The sequence below is a fragment of the Sinocyclocheilus grahami genome, unplaced genomic scaffold (assembly GCF_001515645.1).
Source record: "Sinocyclocheilus grahami isolate Dianchi unplaced genomic scaffold, SAMN03320097.WGS_v1.1 scaffold126.1, whole genome shotgun sequence".
Lineage (NCBI taxonomy): Eukaryota > Metazoa > Chordata > Actinopteri > Cypriniformes > Cyprinidae > Sinocyclocheilus > Sinocyclocheilus grahami.
In genome coordinates, this window is record NW_015505305.1 from 2,020,476 (window position 1) to 2,039,181 (window position 18,706).

The 18,706-nt window shown below is 38.7% G+C and overlaps 1 protein-coding gene across 2 annotated transcripts in view; it reads right to left on the bottom strand.

The window, feature by feature from the left end:
* Positions 1-18,706, bottom strand: part of LOC107590225 (connector enhancer of kinase suppressor of ras 2-like) — a 106,630-nt gene that overhangs the window by 19,036 nt on the left and 68,888 nt on the right. For both annotated transcript variants that reach the window (XM_016278895.1, XM_016278894.1), the window contains exons 6-13: positions 17,917-18,036; positions 16,839-16,898; positions 15,289-15,357; positions 12,118-12,264; positions 11,038-11,174; positions 8,227-8,420; positions 6,274-6,363; positions 626-825 (exon numbers count right to left, since the gene is read on the bottom strand). In XM_016278895.1, the coding sequence (XP_016134381.1) occupies positions 626-825; positions 6,274-6,363; positions 8,227-8,420; positions 11,038-11,174; positions 12,118-12,264; positions 15,289-15,357; positions 16,839-16,898; positions 17,917-18,036 (1,017 nt within the window). The remainder of the gene's footprint in view (positions 1-625; positions 826-6,273; positions 6,364-8,226; positions 8,421-11,037; positions 11,175-12,117; positions 12,265-15,288; positions 15,358-16,838; positions 16,899-17,916; positions 18,037-18,706) is intronic.

Genomic DNA, 18,706 nt, shown 5'->3' on the forward strand with positions numbered 1-18,706 from the left:
ATTCTGTTACACCATGCCAGCAGAGGGAGCCCTCGCCCGAATACTGACTGGTACCACTCCCTCTGCTGCTTCTGTGATCACTTCCTGTCCACAGGCCTTTGCGAAGTATTGCCAGTTCCACTGCCTTACCGAGCATTTCCATTGTCTTATTTTGATTGCTACATGTATGATTTATCGCCTGTTTCTCTGGATTTTACCTTTTGGATTACCCTCATGCTTGTTTGCAGGTTGGACTGATTACTGTGATTTTGACTTCTTTGCCTGTGACCACGACTCTGATTTCTGCCCCACGTTTTGGATTGTTGAACTGTTTGCTCATTAAACTTCTGCAAATGGTTAACACAGCCTTGGACTCACCCTCATTACAGAAATACACTGGAAAACAAGACAAAAATATTTATAGTCCAACACTATTGTTGGCTGCAAAAAATGAAATCCTGCCTTTAAATCCAAAGAACCAATCACTTTAATTTGTTTTTTGTTACTAAAACATAAGCTTGGCAGGCTGCTTTGGAGATGACTTTTATTCCCCATTCAACAGGCCTGGTACTAGCATGACTACAAATAGTGCCGCAGAATAAACCAACTCCCTTCAGAGGACTTTGACAGAAAACGCACTACTCACGTGGTAAAGAGAGGTGGAGTCTGGGTTGGGCGTGTTCATTAATTCCTGACGGAGAACCTCCATTTGGAGGGTGGGGAGAAGGGTGTAGTGGGTGGGGCTCCCGCTCTTCTTCTTGCCCCGTTTTCCCGTGTCTCTCTTCATGCTGCGCCCTGCTAGTACGGCAGCCTTCTCATCACTTACATACCGCAACAGAGAGTTTTCTGAGAGAGCGAGAAAGAACGGTATCTTTAGTTGCCAGTACCTGGTGAATATATGCATATGTCAACAAAGCTTTTGTGTTTCATGGAAGAAAGTAAGTCATATGGGTGAAAAACATGAGGGTGAGTAAATGACAGAATTAAAATTAGGTGAACTATCCATTTAAATGCTTTGCACAACTATCAGTTGTTTAATCGATTAACTGCAACCGTTTGATTAATACTTAAACTGAAAGGCTACACAACCCCTGATGCATCCAACAATGTTACCATTTTATATGGTTAATCTGGCATTATAAATTTTGTTTGGCATGTTCAGTAAATCAAAATTACATTTGTACATCCAGTCTTTCTCAAACAGTGTGGCCATTTTCTAGGCTGTAGTACTATCTCAAATCACTGAATAAGCTCGCATCAGTATTTCATCAATCAAGCATCCCAAACCCTTCTCGAAATACTCCAAACCTCAATTGGCCAATCACAATGATTCATTCCCTCAATAGAGGTCTATCATTAGCACTACATAAGCCTGTGCGCTCTTCCCAAATCAGTCGAATCCAATCAAACTCTAGAAGCTTATTCTTGCCTAATGAGCATAACAAGCCGATTGGTCACAGCCATATTAGCGAGCCAAACCAACGGGCTCCCAGCAGCCCTGATCCATGCTCGTCCTTTAATTTAGGAACCACCGCAACCATTGTTGGGTTTCCCTTCTCCCACGCCCATGTCCACCGTTGCCCGGCAGCAGCCAATGGGACGTGAAACACTCAGGAGAGCTTCTGTCAGAGTTTCCATGGCAACAGTATGCTTCCAGAAGAAGTTCCCTCTTCTTTACGGCTCGGTTTCCCTCACACTGGTGGAAAAGTTGAAGATGTGGCAGATTTTAAATTGCATACGTTCATCCAGGCAGGGTACACAACCTTGTAGAGTCATTATAAATCATTATTTAACTAATTGTAACTTCTTGAGTTGCAAAAATTGAATGAAACCGTATAAAACTCATTAAATTGGACAAGAATTGGATCGATCTATAATGTCAGTCTGGATGATCCATCAGTAACAATGTACCTTTATGTTGGGCTGCACAGTTAAACAAAATATAAAATGAATGGCTTAGTGCGATTATTAAAATGCAAAGGCTGCAATTTAATTCCATAAATATATGCACTGTGTGTGAGTGAAGCGCAGCACTGAGTTCATTTATGGTTATGGGTTCATTTGGTATGGTTATGAGTTAATTTGGTTAACATTTGAAAATTCAAATATTAAGGCCACAATAAATAATAATATTGTAATTTTACAGTTGAATTGTAAAATAAAATTATTACGATTAAATACTTGATATTTTATTTTACATTAAAATAGTATTACTGTAATATTTTTTTATTAATATTTTTTCAATACTTAATAATAATAATTAATAATAATAATAATAATAATAATAATAATAATAACAGCCAAACTGCGCAGCAATTACAACATTTCTTATTTTGTTTCATATTTTTATTTGGTTATAATAATAATAATAATTTGTAGTAGTTGTAGTAGCTTATAGTCAATACTGATATATAATCACAATTTTTTTCCCCAAACTGTGCATCTCTACACACAAGTGCAGCAAGTCTGGAGGTTTATTTATTTAAAATCAAATTTTAAAATCACAATTGCAATTTTTATCCCCCCAAAAATACAATTATATTTTTCCCAAATTCAGCAGCCCTTCTCTTTTATCATTGTTTTTTGAAAAGCAAACCCCAAAACTAAATGTGTGAATTCTCTCAATTTTGAATGCATTGCCAACAATTCAGAGAATGACTTTAGTAGAACACCCATTCTGACAGTAAAAAAAAAAACAAAAAAAACCCGGAATGACAAATTACCAAGATTTCCCAATTGTGGTTGACCTTAATACATCTTTATCCTTCCTGACCCTCCCTCTACTCTCACATTCTTCACAATCTTCTTCCTAAATCACTCTCGCAATCTCCTTTGAATGCCTCTCTTCTTTTACCATCTTTCTTACTCACAGCTAAACTCCATCTGGCAGCCTCACGGCCAGCATTTTCTCCACAGCATTTTAAGGAAAAGGAACCGCAGAAAGCAAGGAAATAAGAGAGATATCAAGGCGCTAATCTCCACACAATGCGGATAGACAGAGCTGCTTAACGGGATCAAATAGCAGCCAGGAGACACAGCCAGGTGATCATCCACCCCCTCACTCAAAAATACACATAAGTGCCACAAAGAAGAGAGAAGAGAGGGGTTTGGGCAACAGCAAGTCCTGGAAGAGACCACCGAAAGAAAACAAACACGTTAGTGTGGGAAAGCAGTAAGACACGACATGAGTGAGTCAAAACAAAAGATGCTGCCCCCGCAGCCTCAATGAAGATGGTGATGAGGAAGTGACGAATACTGACTAACCAGCCAAACTTTAACCCTGAGCTCATAATAAAATAACACAATATGTAAAATGTAGATGAAAGAGCTTCATTGATATTTTCTTTCTATGTTCTTGCAGTCCAACTATTTCTGTCAGGAGTTCTGGACTGTATTTCTAAAGCAGCAGCCAATTAAGACGGTCTCAGGCCCAGCACACACTGGCTCTGTGTTGGTGCTCAGAGACCGCCACTGTTATCCTGTCACTGCATGCAGTGCGGCCACAGGAAGTAATCAGCAATGCCCAGCGCACTTCAGAGCCACCGTGCACCGAGGAGAATTAGATCCATGGAAAAGAGCTCAGCTAAACTTCACTCCGGAATAAGAGCCATGAGAATGTAATAAAGCAACAGTGAGAAAGAATGAAGGGAATTCCAGGAAGAATGAGAGCAAAAAAAGAGAAGAAAGATCAACAGATGCATTCTAAAGTGAAGATTAAACCTACTCAAGATATTCTGGACAAATATTTAAAAAAATATATTAAACTTTACTTAAGCAATAATAATAATTTTGTTAATATTTATAAATTGTATTAGTATTTGTTATTCTATTTTTACCTTGAATAAAACAGACATGAATGTTCCGGTTTATTTTGTGCAATTCATCAGTGTATATTCTAAAAAAAAAATCTTCAATTTCTAATCTTCCATTAAAATGTAATAACGTTCTCCATCTCTTTTTCTGCTGATGTAACCAAGGCCATGTAAATGGGGAAGCATAATGATGAATCTGAACAAAATAGCTGACCATATGTGTCTGAAAATGTCGATTACTCTACATTAACTTCTTGTCTTTAGAATTGTTGCATTAAAGCATTTTTGCTAATCTGATACCGATTTAATATCAGTCCACTTTTCACAATTCAATAAAACTCTGATGGTTACAATCAAGAAAGAGATGCTGGAATAAAAATTCAAGGGGTTTCAGCAGTTCCCTGCAGTAGGACTGTCAGGATTGTGGACTGTTCTGTGTAGTGTTTTGCCCCCATTTCTGTTCCTGTTTTTCCTTATTTGGTCATGTTCCTGTCCTCGTTTAGTTCGATTATGATTCCTGACACCTGTGTTTAGTAATTATCCCTTGTATTTAAAAAGGTACAATAGGAGATCTTGGAAAATGCTAACTTTAGCCTGATAGCACTGAAAGCGAACATCCCACCCTCCCTGCAATCGCCGTCCAAAGCCACGCCCCCTGAACGCATTTACACTCACAGACCAGAGACAACATTACTACAATAGGCTACATCAGGTTCCCAATTCCAGCCCATGTTCTGAAGTGAAGTAAACTTCAACGGATTTCCCCTGCTCAGGGAGTAGGGAGCAATGAACTGTGTAGGGATCATATCGATCGGAACACAGTTCATGCACGTAGCTCACTTTTAACGAGCTGGCGCGAGGACTAGATTAACCTCTAGGCTACATCATGTGTCATTCACCGGTGAGAAATCTTTAAAAATACTACAATACCAGGAAGAAAGATCGGGTTGTTGATGTTTGCCTGCCATCCTCGCTCTGTCTGCACAGCGTGCGTGAACGCGCTGATGACATATCCTGTCTGCATGAACTAGGTGCGCAGAGGTATGCTTATACATACGTTGACAGGCAGGTAGGAAAGCATATTAAAACGCTCGGACAGAGCGTTTTGATTGGATGAACATTTCTTGATCCTATGCCTTCCACAGAATATATAAATACAGACAAATACATTTAGACCACTTAACTTAATAACAGCTATCGGGATGTGAAGAGACTTTCAACCAGCATAACAAAAATTGTTTCTGAAAACAATCACCTATTGCACCTTTACGTTCCTGTTTGTTCAGTCTTCCTTTGTTGATTCTACTAGTTGGATGTTGTGTAATTCCCCTGTCTTTCCCAGGATTAAAGACTGTTTATGCACTCCACGTCTCCTTGTTCCTCGTTCCGTGCTCCTCCCAGCATAGATTGTGACAGAAGAACCGACCTAAAACAGTAAGCTCCATGTGTCTACCCTCCGTTTTTGTTTCGGTGTTTTTTCCCCTCAGTGTTTTGTTTCCGTTGTGGTTCTATGGATCCCCTCCTTCGCCCCGAATTCCTCCTCCTCCTCCTGCTGGAGCAGGGAGAGCGCTCGCTTGAGGACCATACCAGACTGTTTCTGGCCCTCGCCGAACTTACCAGCTACCCGGACGACGCGCTACCCAAGCCGTCAGACCATGTGAGCCGGCGACAATGCCCGCCATGAGGGAGAAAGCTCACGAGGGTGAGCAGAGTATGGTGCGGCGAAAGTGCCAAATCAAAGAGAAGAGTGCTACAGTCCGCAAATCCAGTCCAGAGCGCCCTCGAGTGCCCGCTCCTAGAAAGCGCCCTCCAGTGCCAGCTCCTCGTAAGCGCCCTCAAGTGTCTGCTCCTCCTAAGCGCCATCCTGTTCCCGTGTTCAGCCTGGAGGGGGCTTCCGATCCAGAGTTAAGCCCTGAATGCCCGGAGACTCACAAATGCCCGTCCTCCCACCCGCTCCTGCCTCCTCCACCGCTGTCGTCTGGCAGCCCCTCTGCTCGCCCTCAGCCCACCATCAATACGGTGCGAGCGCCACGGGTCTGCCATTCTCCAGCGTCACAATGGCTGGAGAATCCCTCACCTCCGCCTCCAGCCTCCGAGGCCCGGACTCCGCCTCGGCCCGTAGACCCAGCGGCTCCACCTCGGCTCCTAGCTCCCTCACCTGTCGATCCACCAGCTCCCCCGGGCTCCCTCATCCCATATATATATATATGATCATTTTAGGTTGCAGCTATAGTGTCAAACGATATAAAATTGTTCATTTTATATTGATTTTTAATTAAAATCATTTTTAATAATATTTTATTTGCTAATAATATATTATTAAACCCAAAAGTTGTTGAGGTTTAATTAAATTGTGTCCAATACCAATAAACAGAAAAACAGAACACCTAAGATTTCCATAATACCTTTGCAGAGTGAAAAGAAGAATGAATAAAAACTAGAGAATAACCATGTGTATTTACTGTGACTGACACAAACTCACCTCTCCGACCTTCCCTCTTCATTCTTGCTGGGTCCTCGTATTCAGGAACCCAGTTATACTCTACAGGCATAGAGATGGGCCTCAGACGACCTGAACGCACAAACATGCGCATATACACACACACACATCACTTTCCGTGTATGTATGGAAAGACAAGGCTCCACCTCGGCTCCTAGCTCCCTCACCTGTCGATCCACCAGCTCCCCCGGGCTCCCTCATCCCTCCGGCTCTGCCTTGTTCAGGGCGTCGACCCGCCATCGCCTCAGGACTCCGCTCCTCTGGCTGCACCTCGTTGGTCCGTCCCACCGGCTCTATTGGGCTCCTTCCTCCCGCCAGCTCCACCTTGGTGCTCAGTCGCTCCGGCTCCGCCACGGATCTCCGCCTCGGACTCCAGAGCTCTCGGCTCCACCCTGGCCCCCCGGATCCTCGGCATCCCTCTGGCTCGTTGACTCTACGTCTCCACCTTGGGCTCCTCCACCCCCTGCTCTGCCACCGTTGGTCGGCACCTGGAGTCGGCGGCCATTCCTCCTCCATCCATCGGCTCCACCGTGGGCCGTCATTATGGCTGTGGCCTGGGTCCAGCTGGACTACTCCTGCTCCAAGCCCCTCCTGTCTCCTCCCTGGCTCCTTCCTCCATCGTCTCCTCCCTGTACTCTGTCTGCCGGCCCCCTCCCGGGTGTCCATCCTCCTCCGGAACCTCCTCCTTAGTTCCCACCCATTCCCCCTCCTCTGTTGTTCTACGGTGCGAGGACGCACCTTCCGGGAGGGGGGTGATATGTCAGGATTCTGGACTGTTCTGTGTCGTGTTTTGCCCCGGTTTCTGTTCCTGTTTTTCCTTATTTAGTCATGTTCCTGTCCTCATTTAGTTTGATTATGATTCCTGACACCTGTGTTTAGTATAATTGTAAATACAATTATCCCTTGTATTTATGTTACTGTTTGTTCAGTCTTCCTTTGTCGGTTCTACTCGTTGGATGTTGTGTAATTCCCCTGTCTTTCCAAGGATTTAAAAACTCTTTATGTACTCCATGTCTCCTTGTTCCACGCTCCTCCCAGCACAGATCGTGACAAGGACATGCTATCTAAAACTATTTTATCATTGTATTATTTATATATATATATATATATATAAACATGCGCATATACACACACACACATCACTTTCCGTGTATGTATGGAAAGACAAGGAATAGAAAGATGGAAGTAAAATGACAGTTCACAATCCATTTTCTCCACAGACGCCAAGGTAAGTCTGTGCGAGTGTGTGTTTGTGTAAGACACACTGTCACATTTAATGTGTCCTCTCGTTTTCTAGGGAAACAGCGGGCATGGAATGTGTCAGAAATTCTGTGCCACTGCAGTGGCTCACGCTGGCATTTAACGACTAGAGCCGAGTTCTCTGGTTCTGGATATAATAATACACACTCACAACAAAGTGCAGCCCAGCTCCCTGGAGTTTAATTACAGAAAATCTGAAGCCGACTCCCCTATGCAGGAAACTTGTTATAGACATGCTCACTTTATAAACCTCAAAGAACATACAATCACACACAGCATTGCAAAACATGTAGCATACTTCACAGAACACGTTAGATTAGCAGAAGCTTCCCATACCAGTTCTTTAGCTGGATCTAAAGCCGATTTCTTATTAACTGCTTTCTTATTAACTCAACTTAGTTATGCAACATAATTGGGGTAAATTTAGTTTTTTGGTCATTACATGCTGTTTTATAATTAGCAGATGTTCATTGAAGTTTAGTCTGCACCTTGAATTAGTTGCTGGGTCAATATTCAGTCCCTCAGGCATCTGCTGCAAAAGCTAGCGGAAAATAACAAAAGCAGAAAGGCAGAATTTCCCATGCTAAAAGAGTGAATAACCCTGATGCACCATCTAAGCTTGTACTGAAATGCGCTCACAGACAAAACATTTTGTGCCGGTGTGTGCTTGTGTACCGTAAGTGGGTGTGCTGTCTCGGCGGGATGTTGCAGGTCCATGGTTGGGGTCGTACTCATAGCAGTACAGGACGGCCTCCTCTTCCATGAGAGGAAATCGTCGTCTGTACTCTTGATCCAGGAATGAGTTTGGTGATTCTGACCCTTTTGCGATAGGTACCCCACCTTCACCCAGGAGACCGCCTTTCTCATCTCTAAAAACACAGCATAACATAATATATTCAGATTGTACACTATTTAAAATGTTTTCTATATTAATATATTTTCAAATGTTATTTATTCCTGTGATGGCTAAGCTAAATTTTCAGAAACCAGTCTTCATTGTCACATAATCCTTCATAAATCATTCTAATATGCTGATTTGATGCTCAAAAAAAAGCATTGTTTTGGCCAATTTCCACAATTTTTGTGGAATAGTTTTGATTAATAAAAAGTGAAAATAAATAAATAAATAAATAAATCAGCATTTATTTGAAACGGCAATATTTTGTAACATCTTTTACTGTCACTTTTGATAAATTTACTGTCCTGAGCAATAGTGTAGATCAAATATTACACAGAAATTTGTCAAGTTATATCTGTTACTATGGCAACCAAGGAAAATGCTAATTCTATAATACTTTCTTGAAAAACACAAAAAAAATCAATCAATCATTTTACAAGCTAAACGTGAATTTAGGCATCACAACATTCTGCACTATGAAAAATGTAAACTCATATTGAGATTTGCTAACAATTACATTTAACAGCTTCATTAAAATAGTTTTTTTTAAAGATTAACTTTAACTGAGCAATGGTAATCTAAACGCAAAACTGTACAATTAAATTAAGAATTGTCCGACAAATAGGGCTGAACGATTTTGGAAAATAATTTAACTGCGTTTTTGTTTTACCAATATTGCGATTTAATTTGCAATTATTTTTTTTAAAGCTCTTTATGTTCTGTATTACTCAACAAAGACAAGCTATAAATCATTGTAGAGTATGACCAACACAATATTAGATAAATTAAACAAAAATGTTATTTTCTGTAGGCCAGGCCTATATGTTACGATGAAATTAGGTGATGCATGAATTGATATGAATGACATTTTTATTTAACAACTACAATCACAGTATATTGACTGATTTGTTGAACTTCCAACCTTGTAAGCATGTAATAATTATGTTTAAATAAGCCTGGTGTAAACATTAATATGAAAGTCAGTAACAAATCACAAACTAAAGTAGATTGCAGAAATATAAAAATAAATCTGTTGCTTTACTACACTACTTGACACATGACAAGAACAAACCAATGGGAAACAAGACACATGACTTGGACAACCAATCAGAACATGACACAAAGAACAGAGGAACCAATGGCATGAATACGTGAGGGCAAGGGAAGCATGACACAAACAGGGACCATGAACCAATTACAAAATAAAAGACATGAAAACATGAACCAAAACCCAAACACCAAACCCCACATTACAGTAAACACGTGCACTGCACTTTTTAAACACTTTAGACCAGTGGTTCTCAAACTTATTTGGTCGCGCCCCCCTTTAAACCTATAAAAAAAATCTGCCCCCCTTTCCCGAATCCCCATTCCACCTCAGACTACCAAATAATTTCACTAAACATTATGAAAAATTAATGCTTTTTTAATTTAAAAAACCTACAGGGGAAAAAACACCTGCATCACTTGAAACATTGAAAAATAGCATAGAGAGAATAACTTATTATTATTATTCTCTCTCTGTTATTTATTTATTTTGTGTGGGTTTCATGCTGTCCACTAAGGCATAGGACACACACAGGCTTTCCTCCTCACCAATGGCATTAAACACTGTGTCTACACCGGACGCGAGCGGCAAAATACAGTAGAACCATTATAATCAGTGACACTGTGTACACTGGATGCAACGCGACATTAAACTGATGCCTTGTTCTATTTATGACGTACTGACACAAAGTTAAAATGATTTGCAACGGTCGCTTTGTCGCGTCCAGTGTAGAGCGACAACTGGTCGCTTTGCCGCGTCCACGATGAGTGAAGCCGAGAGCAAGATATGCCTCGTCATATTTTCTGCATTTAGCTTTTAAATGACCAGCACCTGCCTGGGTCTGTGCGACTTCATCTATGGCTTTTGTCTTCCCTTTCACAAACCGATCCATCTCCCGTTCTAAGTTACGTCTTTTGGCTGTTTACTGTTTTATTTATTTTCTTTTTCTGCTGATGGCCCGCGCTCGACTTGAAGCAGCGCTGCTTGGACCAATGGGTGTGTGTCATCAAAGTACTGCGAGAGCGTGGACATCTCCTTATGCTTTCTCTCGCCGTACTTTGATGTCATACAGAGGTTAGCCAATTAGTGAAAGTGAAGTGACGTGTGGCCAAGTATGGTGATCCATACTCGGAATTTGTGCTCTGCATTTAACCCATCCAAGTGCACACACACAGAGTAGTGAACACACACACACACACACACCGTGAACACACATCCGGAGCAGTGGGCAGCCATATTGCTGCGGCGCCCGGGGAGCAGTTGGGGGTTCGGTGCCTTCAGGTTTCAAGTCCGACTCTCTAACCATTAGGCCACAACTGCCCCAGGATTTGGGCAGTCATAATTAAAACAGGCATATTCAAATATGTTTTTTTGTATCAAATGTACAGTAGCAAAAGCAGCAGCTTGTTTAATTCTAAGGACGTTGAACAAAATACAAGTGTTTTTGATGTAAGATTGACTAAGTTGACTAAGAATTTGAGTACATTTCAAGAAAAAAAGCAGCTGAAGTATAAAAAAAGCCTTTACTGGATGAGTTTACCTGGGTGTGTACGGCTCGGATGGAGGGGGTGGGATATATAGGTCTTGGAGGGCGGAGCTATCACACTTGGAGGGTGTGCTGATGGTGCTTGTGGGCGTGGCCGAACTGCTGGTGGGACTCCTGGGAATGACTGGCTGCTGGGCAGACAAGATCATTGAATTAAAGATCAAAGTTCACATCTACTATGAGCTCGAACTACTGGTAAAACGTCTGAGGGCACAACTAAATGTAATAATGGAGCTCTGTTCCAGGACGTGACCCAGACACTGATATCTGCAGACAGTCACAAGGGTAAGGGTTAGAGATTAATAGGTCCCTGAGCAGCAAGACGGCGGCGCAGTCCCTCTGCAGTGCTGTCTGCAGTAAACAGTGCACTGGAATCTCTGGGTCAGGATGCTTTGACATAATGAGTGGGAGTCTATGGAAACATTTGCAACATCTCCAGAGAACACAATGGCTTCAGAGACTATAGACGTGTGATTAGTGTCTCCAGTGAGCTGAATGCCTGGGAACAGGGGTTGTGACACAGACTGCACAGTTGGATGTACAGACATGACATGCACAAAGAGGCACGTGCATAAAATCAGTGAAATGAGCATGTAAGATGACAGCCGCCAAGATAGAGACGTACACAGATCTGTTTGGGGAAAATGGCTAAAAGTTTAGCCTAGAGTCACAAGTCTAGAACAAAACTTGAATCCTTCACCAAAAGCTGATTAAAGCTAATCTGCTCTCTCTGGCTCAGACACAAACACTTTCCGCAACACTTTTAAGGCAGGTTAGTGATGTTAATGCAAATGACTTAAAAAGCACCGTAAGAACCACAAAGGCAACTCCGATATCCAACAGTCCTGTTATTTACACAAAATAAACTGATTTCTATAGCTTTGTTACAAAATTTCAGTCAGAAGTAGGACGTTTGAATGCAAAGCGACACGTAAGCAGGCAGGTGCATCATGGGAAATGGAGTCAAAGTGTCAGTTCCCTATCTAAGATGGGTCAGGGAGCAGGTGGCAGATAAAGGGGGAAAGTGCAGCCCAAAACGATGAAGCTTTTGGGACAGGGTGATCTGAATCCTACCTGCAGGGCCAGGGGCTTCCATCTCATGTTCTTTAGTAGGGCTGGGGCGGAGGTGAGCGTGCTCTGGGGACGCTTTTTCAGGGTCAATGTCACACCGGCAGGGTCCCCGCGCAGAGAGCTTACCAAGTTTTTCAACTGCCAGCCCACCTACAGCAACAAACACAGGGTCAACATACACAGACTCGACAAGAACGCCACACACAGACGTCAACTGACAAGGAACTTCTAGGAAATGCTTACATACATCTCTCTATATTCTGTGAATACTGAGAGAATATACTGCAACTGTGTATCACACACATACACATTTCCTGACACACAGCTCATGCTGATTAAGTTTACTTAATTGAGGCGTGATGTTTGCTAATCTGTCAAATAATTCCACATAAATTCTATGGAAGAACTTGACATTCAATGTAAAAGTCAATATTTGAGCCTTGGGTTCATCATAAATGATGCATAAACATTAATTCTGAAGCACAGAAAATTACAAATTTTTTTAAAATAATTCAGGAAAATGTTCAAATGAATGATAATACTGATTATATTTTAATAACTAAACATAAAAGATAAAAAAAGATATAAAGATAAATAAAATATATAAACATAGTCTATACAATGACTGACTACATATTTTTTATTGCTGAAATATTTCTGTTACGCTGCTATAAAAATGCTTACTGAGCCGGCAAGTGAAACTAATAGCTAGAGGCAATTGTTTAAAATATAGTTCTAAAATAATGTGACACTATATGCAAACTCTACATTTTTAAAGATGTTTACATCAGATGAATTATGAAACTACAATAATGCTGTGCAGTGTACAAGTGATTTTACGATGGTTAAGATGTACTGTTAGATGATACAAGGTCACTTAACCATGGTAAAAATCATTGTACATCATCACTGACTCAAGTGGCTTATAATAACAATAGCAACATGATAAAACAGTGGTTAAAAAATAAAAATATATAGCTGCCATAATATTTTATGAATGGGCTCATAATATTTGGGGATCTGTGACATCAAAAAGTTTAAAACTCTGTGGTAAATATAACATTGGATACCAATGTTAAATAATTAATTTAAATATTTATGAATAATCACAATAAACAATTTTATTGTTCAGGTTGTTTTTAATAAAAAAAATTAAATGTATGTGCAGTCAATCAGATTTTAGAGCAGGAAGTATTATCTAAAAACTAGTGCTGTCAAACGATTAATCACATCCAAAATAAAAGTTTTTGTTTACATAATATATGTGTGTACACTGTGTATATTTATTATGTATATATAAATACAAACACATGCATGTATATATTTAAGAAAAATATGTTATTTTTATATATTAAATATATTTATATATAATATAAAATATAAGAATATAAATATATAAATGTATATACACATGTACATATTTTCAAAATATATACTGTATGTGTGTGTATTTATATATACATAATAAATATACAAAGCACAAATAAATATATTATGTAAACAAAAACTTTTATTTTGGATGTGATTAATCGCGATTAATCGTTTGACAGCACTACTAAAAACACTATTAAATATTAACCCAAAAATCTCTACAGTGTCAGTCTATGAAAATATCAATGTTTCATATTAATATGTTGCTCTTCTATATATCTATGAAGTTAAGCAATACACACTCACACACACACAAACATTTGTTTTTTTTTATGATAGTGGGGACTTTTGATTGATTTCCATAGTTAAACTGAGCTAATGATACTTTCTATCCCCTAACCTAACCCTCACAGAAATATTTATGCATTTTTAGACTGTCGTTAAGATTAATTTATTAAGCAGTGATCTGTTGGCTGGTTCCCAAAATGTAGGTGGTTTGAGGTTTTACTATCCTTTATTATCCTTGTAGGCAAAACGTGGCCCACACACACACATTACACTGTCCTTCACAGACAGAAACAACCACAATACACAACTACAAATACACACACACACACACACACACACACTGAGATGGGCTGGATAGTCGGACCTGATCCTATAGCGAATGGGGACTAATCACAGAGGTTACATATAGAGCAGCTCCCACAATGCACCATTCTTTAACGCCTGTTGAGGTTGTTCCTGAGCATGAACCGCTCATTGTTATGGTACTTGTTTGTTTGTGTTTTTCACTACAAGACGAATTCGTATCGCTTATCGTACATTAGAGGCGCTTTTATCCAATTATGAAAGTGACAACAATCTAATTACATGAGGATTAATGAGGCCTTAGTGCTGCTGATGTGCTTTTCATCACAAAACAAGCTCAGCATCCCTCACCACGGCGACAAGATGACTTAAGACAAACAAGAAAAACTGATGTAGAAGTTGAATTCTGATGCCTTGAGGTAAAAGTAAAACTGAGCGAAAAAAACATCTTAAATCTGAACAACAACGTCAGAAGACATTGTGATCAGAGATGATGACGAGGGAACATTTAGCTTTCTGCTTTTGCTTTAACTTCATAAAACATGCCACCACTTGAGAATAAAATTAAAATATTCAAAAAATTATTCAGCACCTTATGCACATCAAACACTGAGGAAGTCATTTCAAACAGAATTGATTTCAGAAGCTAAACTCCATGCGCAATTACTTGTATACAGACGTATGCAGAAAAGGCTCTTTATCAATTATTTGAAGGGAACTCCACAGGGTACGATCACTGGAGTACCTATTGATGCACTTCATATGCACGCAAAAAAATCTCTCAAATACAACCATCCTTAAAAACACACTCCACTGCCCTTCATTACATTTACAGCCTCTTATGCCCTTTAAACACTCTCCAGTTTCACTCAGAAATGCAGTTTAAAGCGTAGCACACTAAATCAGCACTATGAATTCAGTCAAATTGGAATATAGCTGCCCTAGTCATAAAAATGAGCTAAAAATACATCTAGCAATATGTTTTAAACATCTTGGTGCTTTAAAAAGGACACATTAAAGTTCTTAAATTCAAATGCACCTCATTTTCAGTTCCATAATTCCATACACAAACAGGCAGGAAAGGGGCAACTGCTGTTGAATGCCAAGTGAGACTTACATATATAAATAAATAAAAAAACTGATGGATGGATGATAAAATAGAAGAAAAAATGAGCCAAATGGATTGAGTGACTAAGAGAGACTGACACTCACCACTGTCTGATGGTTCACCTGGATGACCTCATCACCTGCGTGGATCTTTTTACAGCGATCTGCTGGAGACTAAGAAAGAGACGGAAAAAATGAGAAATATAAAAAGACAGAATAATAGATGTCAATAAAAATAGATGTCAAATGACAAAGCAGTTGAAGAATTTAATTTACATTCAAATCTAAGAATTTGGTAGATGCTTTTATTCAAACCAATTTACATTGCATTCTAGTCAAACGTCTCTAATGTTCTGCATGTATTTGATTAAAAATACAGTAATATTGTGAAATTTTATTACAATTTTAACATAACTGTTTTCTATTTCAATATATTTTAAAATGTAGTTTATTCTTGTGGTTACAAAGCAAATTTTCAGCATTATTACTCCAGTCTTCAGTGTCAAATGATCCTTCAGAAATCATTCTAATATACTGATTTGATGCTCAAGAAATATTTTATATCATCATCAATGCTAAAAACATCTGTGCGCTTAATATTTTTGTGGAAACCATGATACTGTCACTATCATGGACTTTTTTGTTGTTGTTGTCTTTCCTCTTGTTTCCCTGTTTTGACCTAGTTTCTGTCTTCCTTTCTTCATCGAGTCTTCTTCGTCAACACACCGTGACAGATACACTATCCTTTACTTAAAAGTCTGGAGTAAGTAAGATTTTCAAGTGTTTTTTTTTTTTTAAGAAATTAAGTTTTATTCAGCAGTTACACTTTAAATTGATCAGTGACAGTATGGACATTTACAATATTATAAATATTTATATTTCAAATAAATGCTGTTCACTGAACTTCTATTCATAAAAAAAAATGTAAATCAAAAATTCTTAATCATCTTAAACCTTTGACTGGTAGTGTACATTTTTATCAGTTTATGCATTCCCTGGGAATTAAACTTATGCCCTTTACGTTGCTAGCGCCATGCTCTACTGCTTGAGCTTATGATTGCATCATAAAAATGGTCTATTCTAATCATATTGTGAATTGACATTTATGATATCATGGTTATAGTGTATAAAAAAACAATAAGAATAGCTCAGATGATTTGGTCTGGCAAGAATTTAATGTAAATAAAGATTCTGTTGAAATCTCAGACTTCTGTATCTGCACACTTCGACATCTGAGCAGTTTGTGACAGATATCTTCTAAAATTCTGAAGACGACGTGATGAAAAAAAAAAAAAAAACTCCACTTGTTATCCATTTTAATCTCAGTGTGGTCTACGGGACGCACCTGAAATATGACATGTGACATGTGAAATATATATTGCGGTGCTTCTTATGTGTAATGCATATTGCAGTATAACGGGTGATTTCCACCCAATATTAGAGCTACAACAAAAACTAAGAGCTTTCAGTCACATGATCAGTGGATCTTTATTCAGAGCACTCCTGTCTGTATAACTCTTTCTCTCTCTCCTGCTCTTTAATTTGAGCATGTGCAATAACAGCCGTACAATCAATTGCTGAGATTTTACTTACTACAGGACATTATAAAAGACACACGAATTAGAGCGCACACATTAACACTGACTGGCTCTTACCCCCTCTGTGGTTCCTGTGATAACGTGAAGACCATCATATGTGGATTTGATGTACATTCCCTTAAGATATAAAAGACACAGGAATAAATTAATAGACTCTAATGAATAATCTCCTCATCTCTTCCTCTTTCTGTCTCATGCACACATTGAAGAACACTTCAAAATGCTTTTAGTCTATTCATGTGTATATAGAGAAGTTAAATTACTTTTAATTAAAGAGATTTTTTTAACACAAGCAAGCATGCATACACACATATTCGCTCAGAACAAAGATCAGTGTTGGGAAAGTGACTCTGAAACTGTTAGGCAAGATACACAAGCTGCTTATAATTACAATTAGTTCAGCTACAGTCAAGCTACACTGCTAACAAAAGGTTACCATTACATAAACATTCAAAAGTTTGGGGTTATTTTTTTCTTTTTAAGAAATCTCGTATGCTCACCAAGGCTGCATTTATTTGATTAAAAATGCAGTAAAAACATTTTCTATTTTTTATTTTTATTTTTTATGGCAAGCTGAATTTTCAGGAGCCATTGCTCCAGGCTTCAGTGTCATATGGTCCTTCAGAAATCATTCTAATATGTTGATTTGGTTCTCAAGAAACATTACTTATTAACAAAACTGAAAACTGTGCTTTTTAACATTATACATAACAATAGAAAGTTCTAAAAAACATCATTCATTTGAAATAGAAATCTTTGGTAAAATTGTATATGTCTTAACTTTCACTTTTGATCAATTTAATGCATCATTGCTTCACAAAAATATAAATTTATAATAAATCTTACTGACCCCAACCTTTTGAACTGAAAAAAATATATATTAGTTATTTGTTATTATATATTTTATATTAAATAATGAACAGTAATTAATGTTAATAAATTCAGATCAATTGATTTATTTTTACAATCAAAAAAGTATTTATCAATCACAATTAATGTGACCGTATTAACATGAACACATATATTTACACTAGATTTTTTTTTTTTAGTTTAATAAATAAATTAAAAACATAATGATAAATAGTGGTAATTAGCACAATGGTCAGTAGTACAGCATAATTGTGTGTGATCTTACCAGACCCTCTGTAGGTTTAACATTAGCCAGTTGAACCACCTCCAGATGTGCCGACTGGGAGACCAGGGGGTCTGACGACAGTGAGATGATGTGGTCACATACTCCAGACAATGTCTTACACTAGTGAGAGGGAAAAGAGAGAGAGAGATAGAATATAAATTATTTTCTGCATAGATATGCTGCACTGGGCGAACATTTATTAGATATAACTCAGCCTCATAGATATGATCAAATTTAGGTTTAATGTCCCGTGACCACAGAATGCATCTTTAGCTGAAGTCAATATTTAGCTTTTGTGGGACACAGTTTTAATAAACGTGCAGTTCTAAAGCCATTTCCATTGGGAAGGACGTCGTAATGCCTAAAAAGACTAAAGCTATGGGTTGGTCAGGTATAACTATGGTGATAATTTGGTTTGGAAATGTGCTGTATTAACTGGCACGAAGTTGGGTTGCATAGAGTCTTCAGAAGAGTTCATTCAAGTTATATCTTTTTATTTCTTCCCCATGTGCTCGTCAGTCTTCCCTATACTCTCACCCTTTTTCGTTCATTATCTCAACAGCGTTATATCAAACTCTCAGCGATTATGATCAGATTTCACCTCTCTAGGATATCGGTGTAGTTCGCTCAAGGTGAAGGTGGTGGGAATCGATGGTGTTTCATTTCCTGTTAACCACTGCACTACTCCTCTGGTCTCCACTTTTCTCTCAACAAGCTTTTTACTGGCATGACTATAAAGTTACTGACTATAAACTTACAAAATTGTTGAGGCATTCAAGAAACTTTTCAA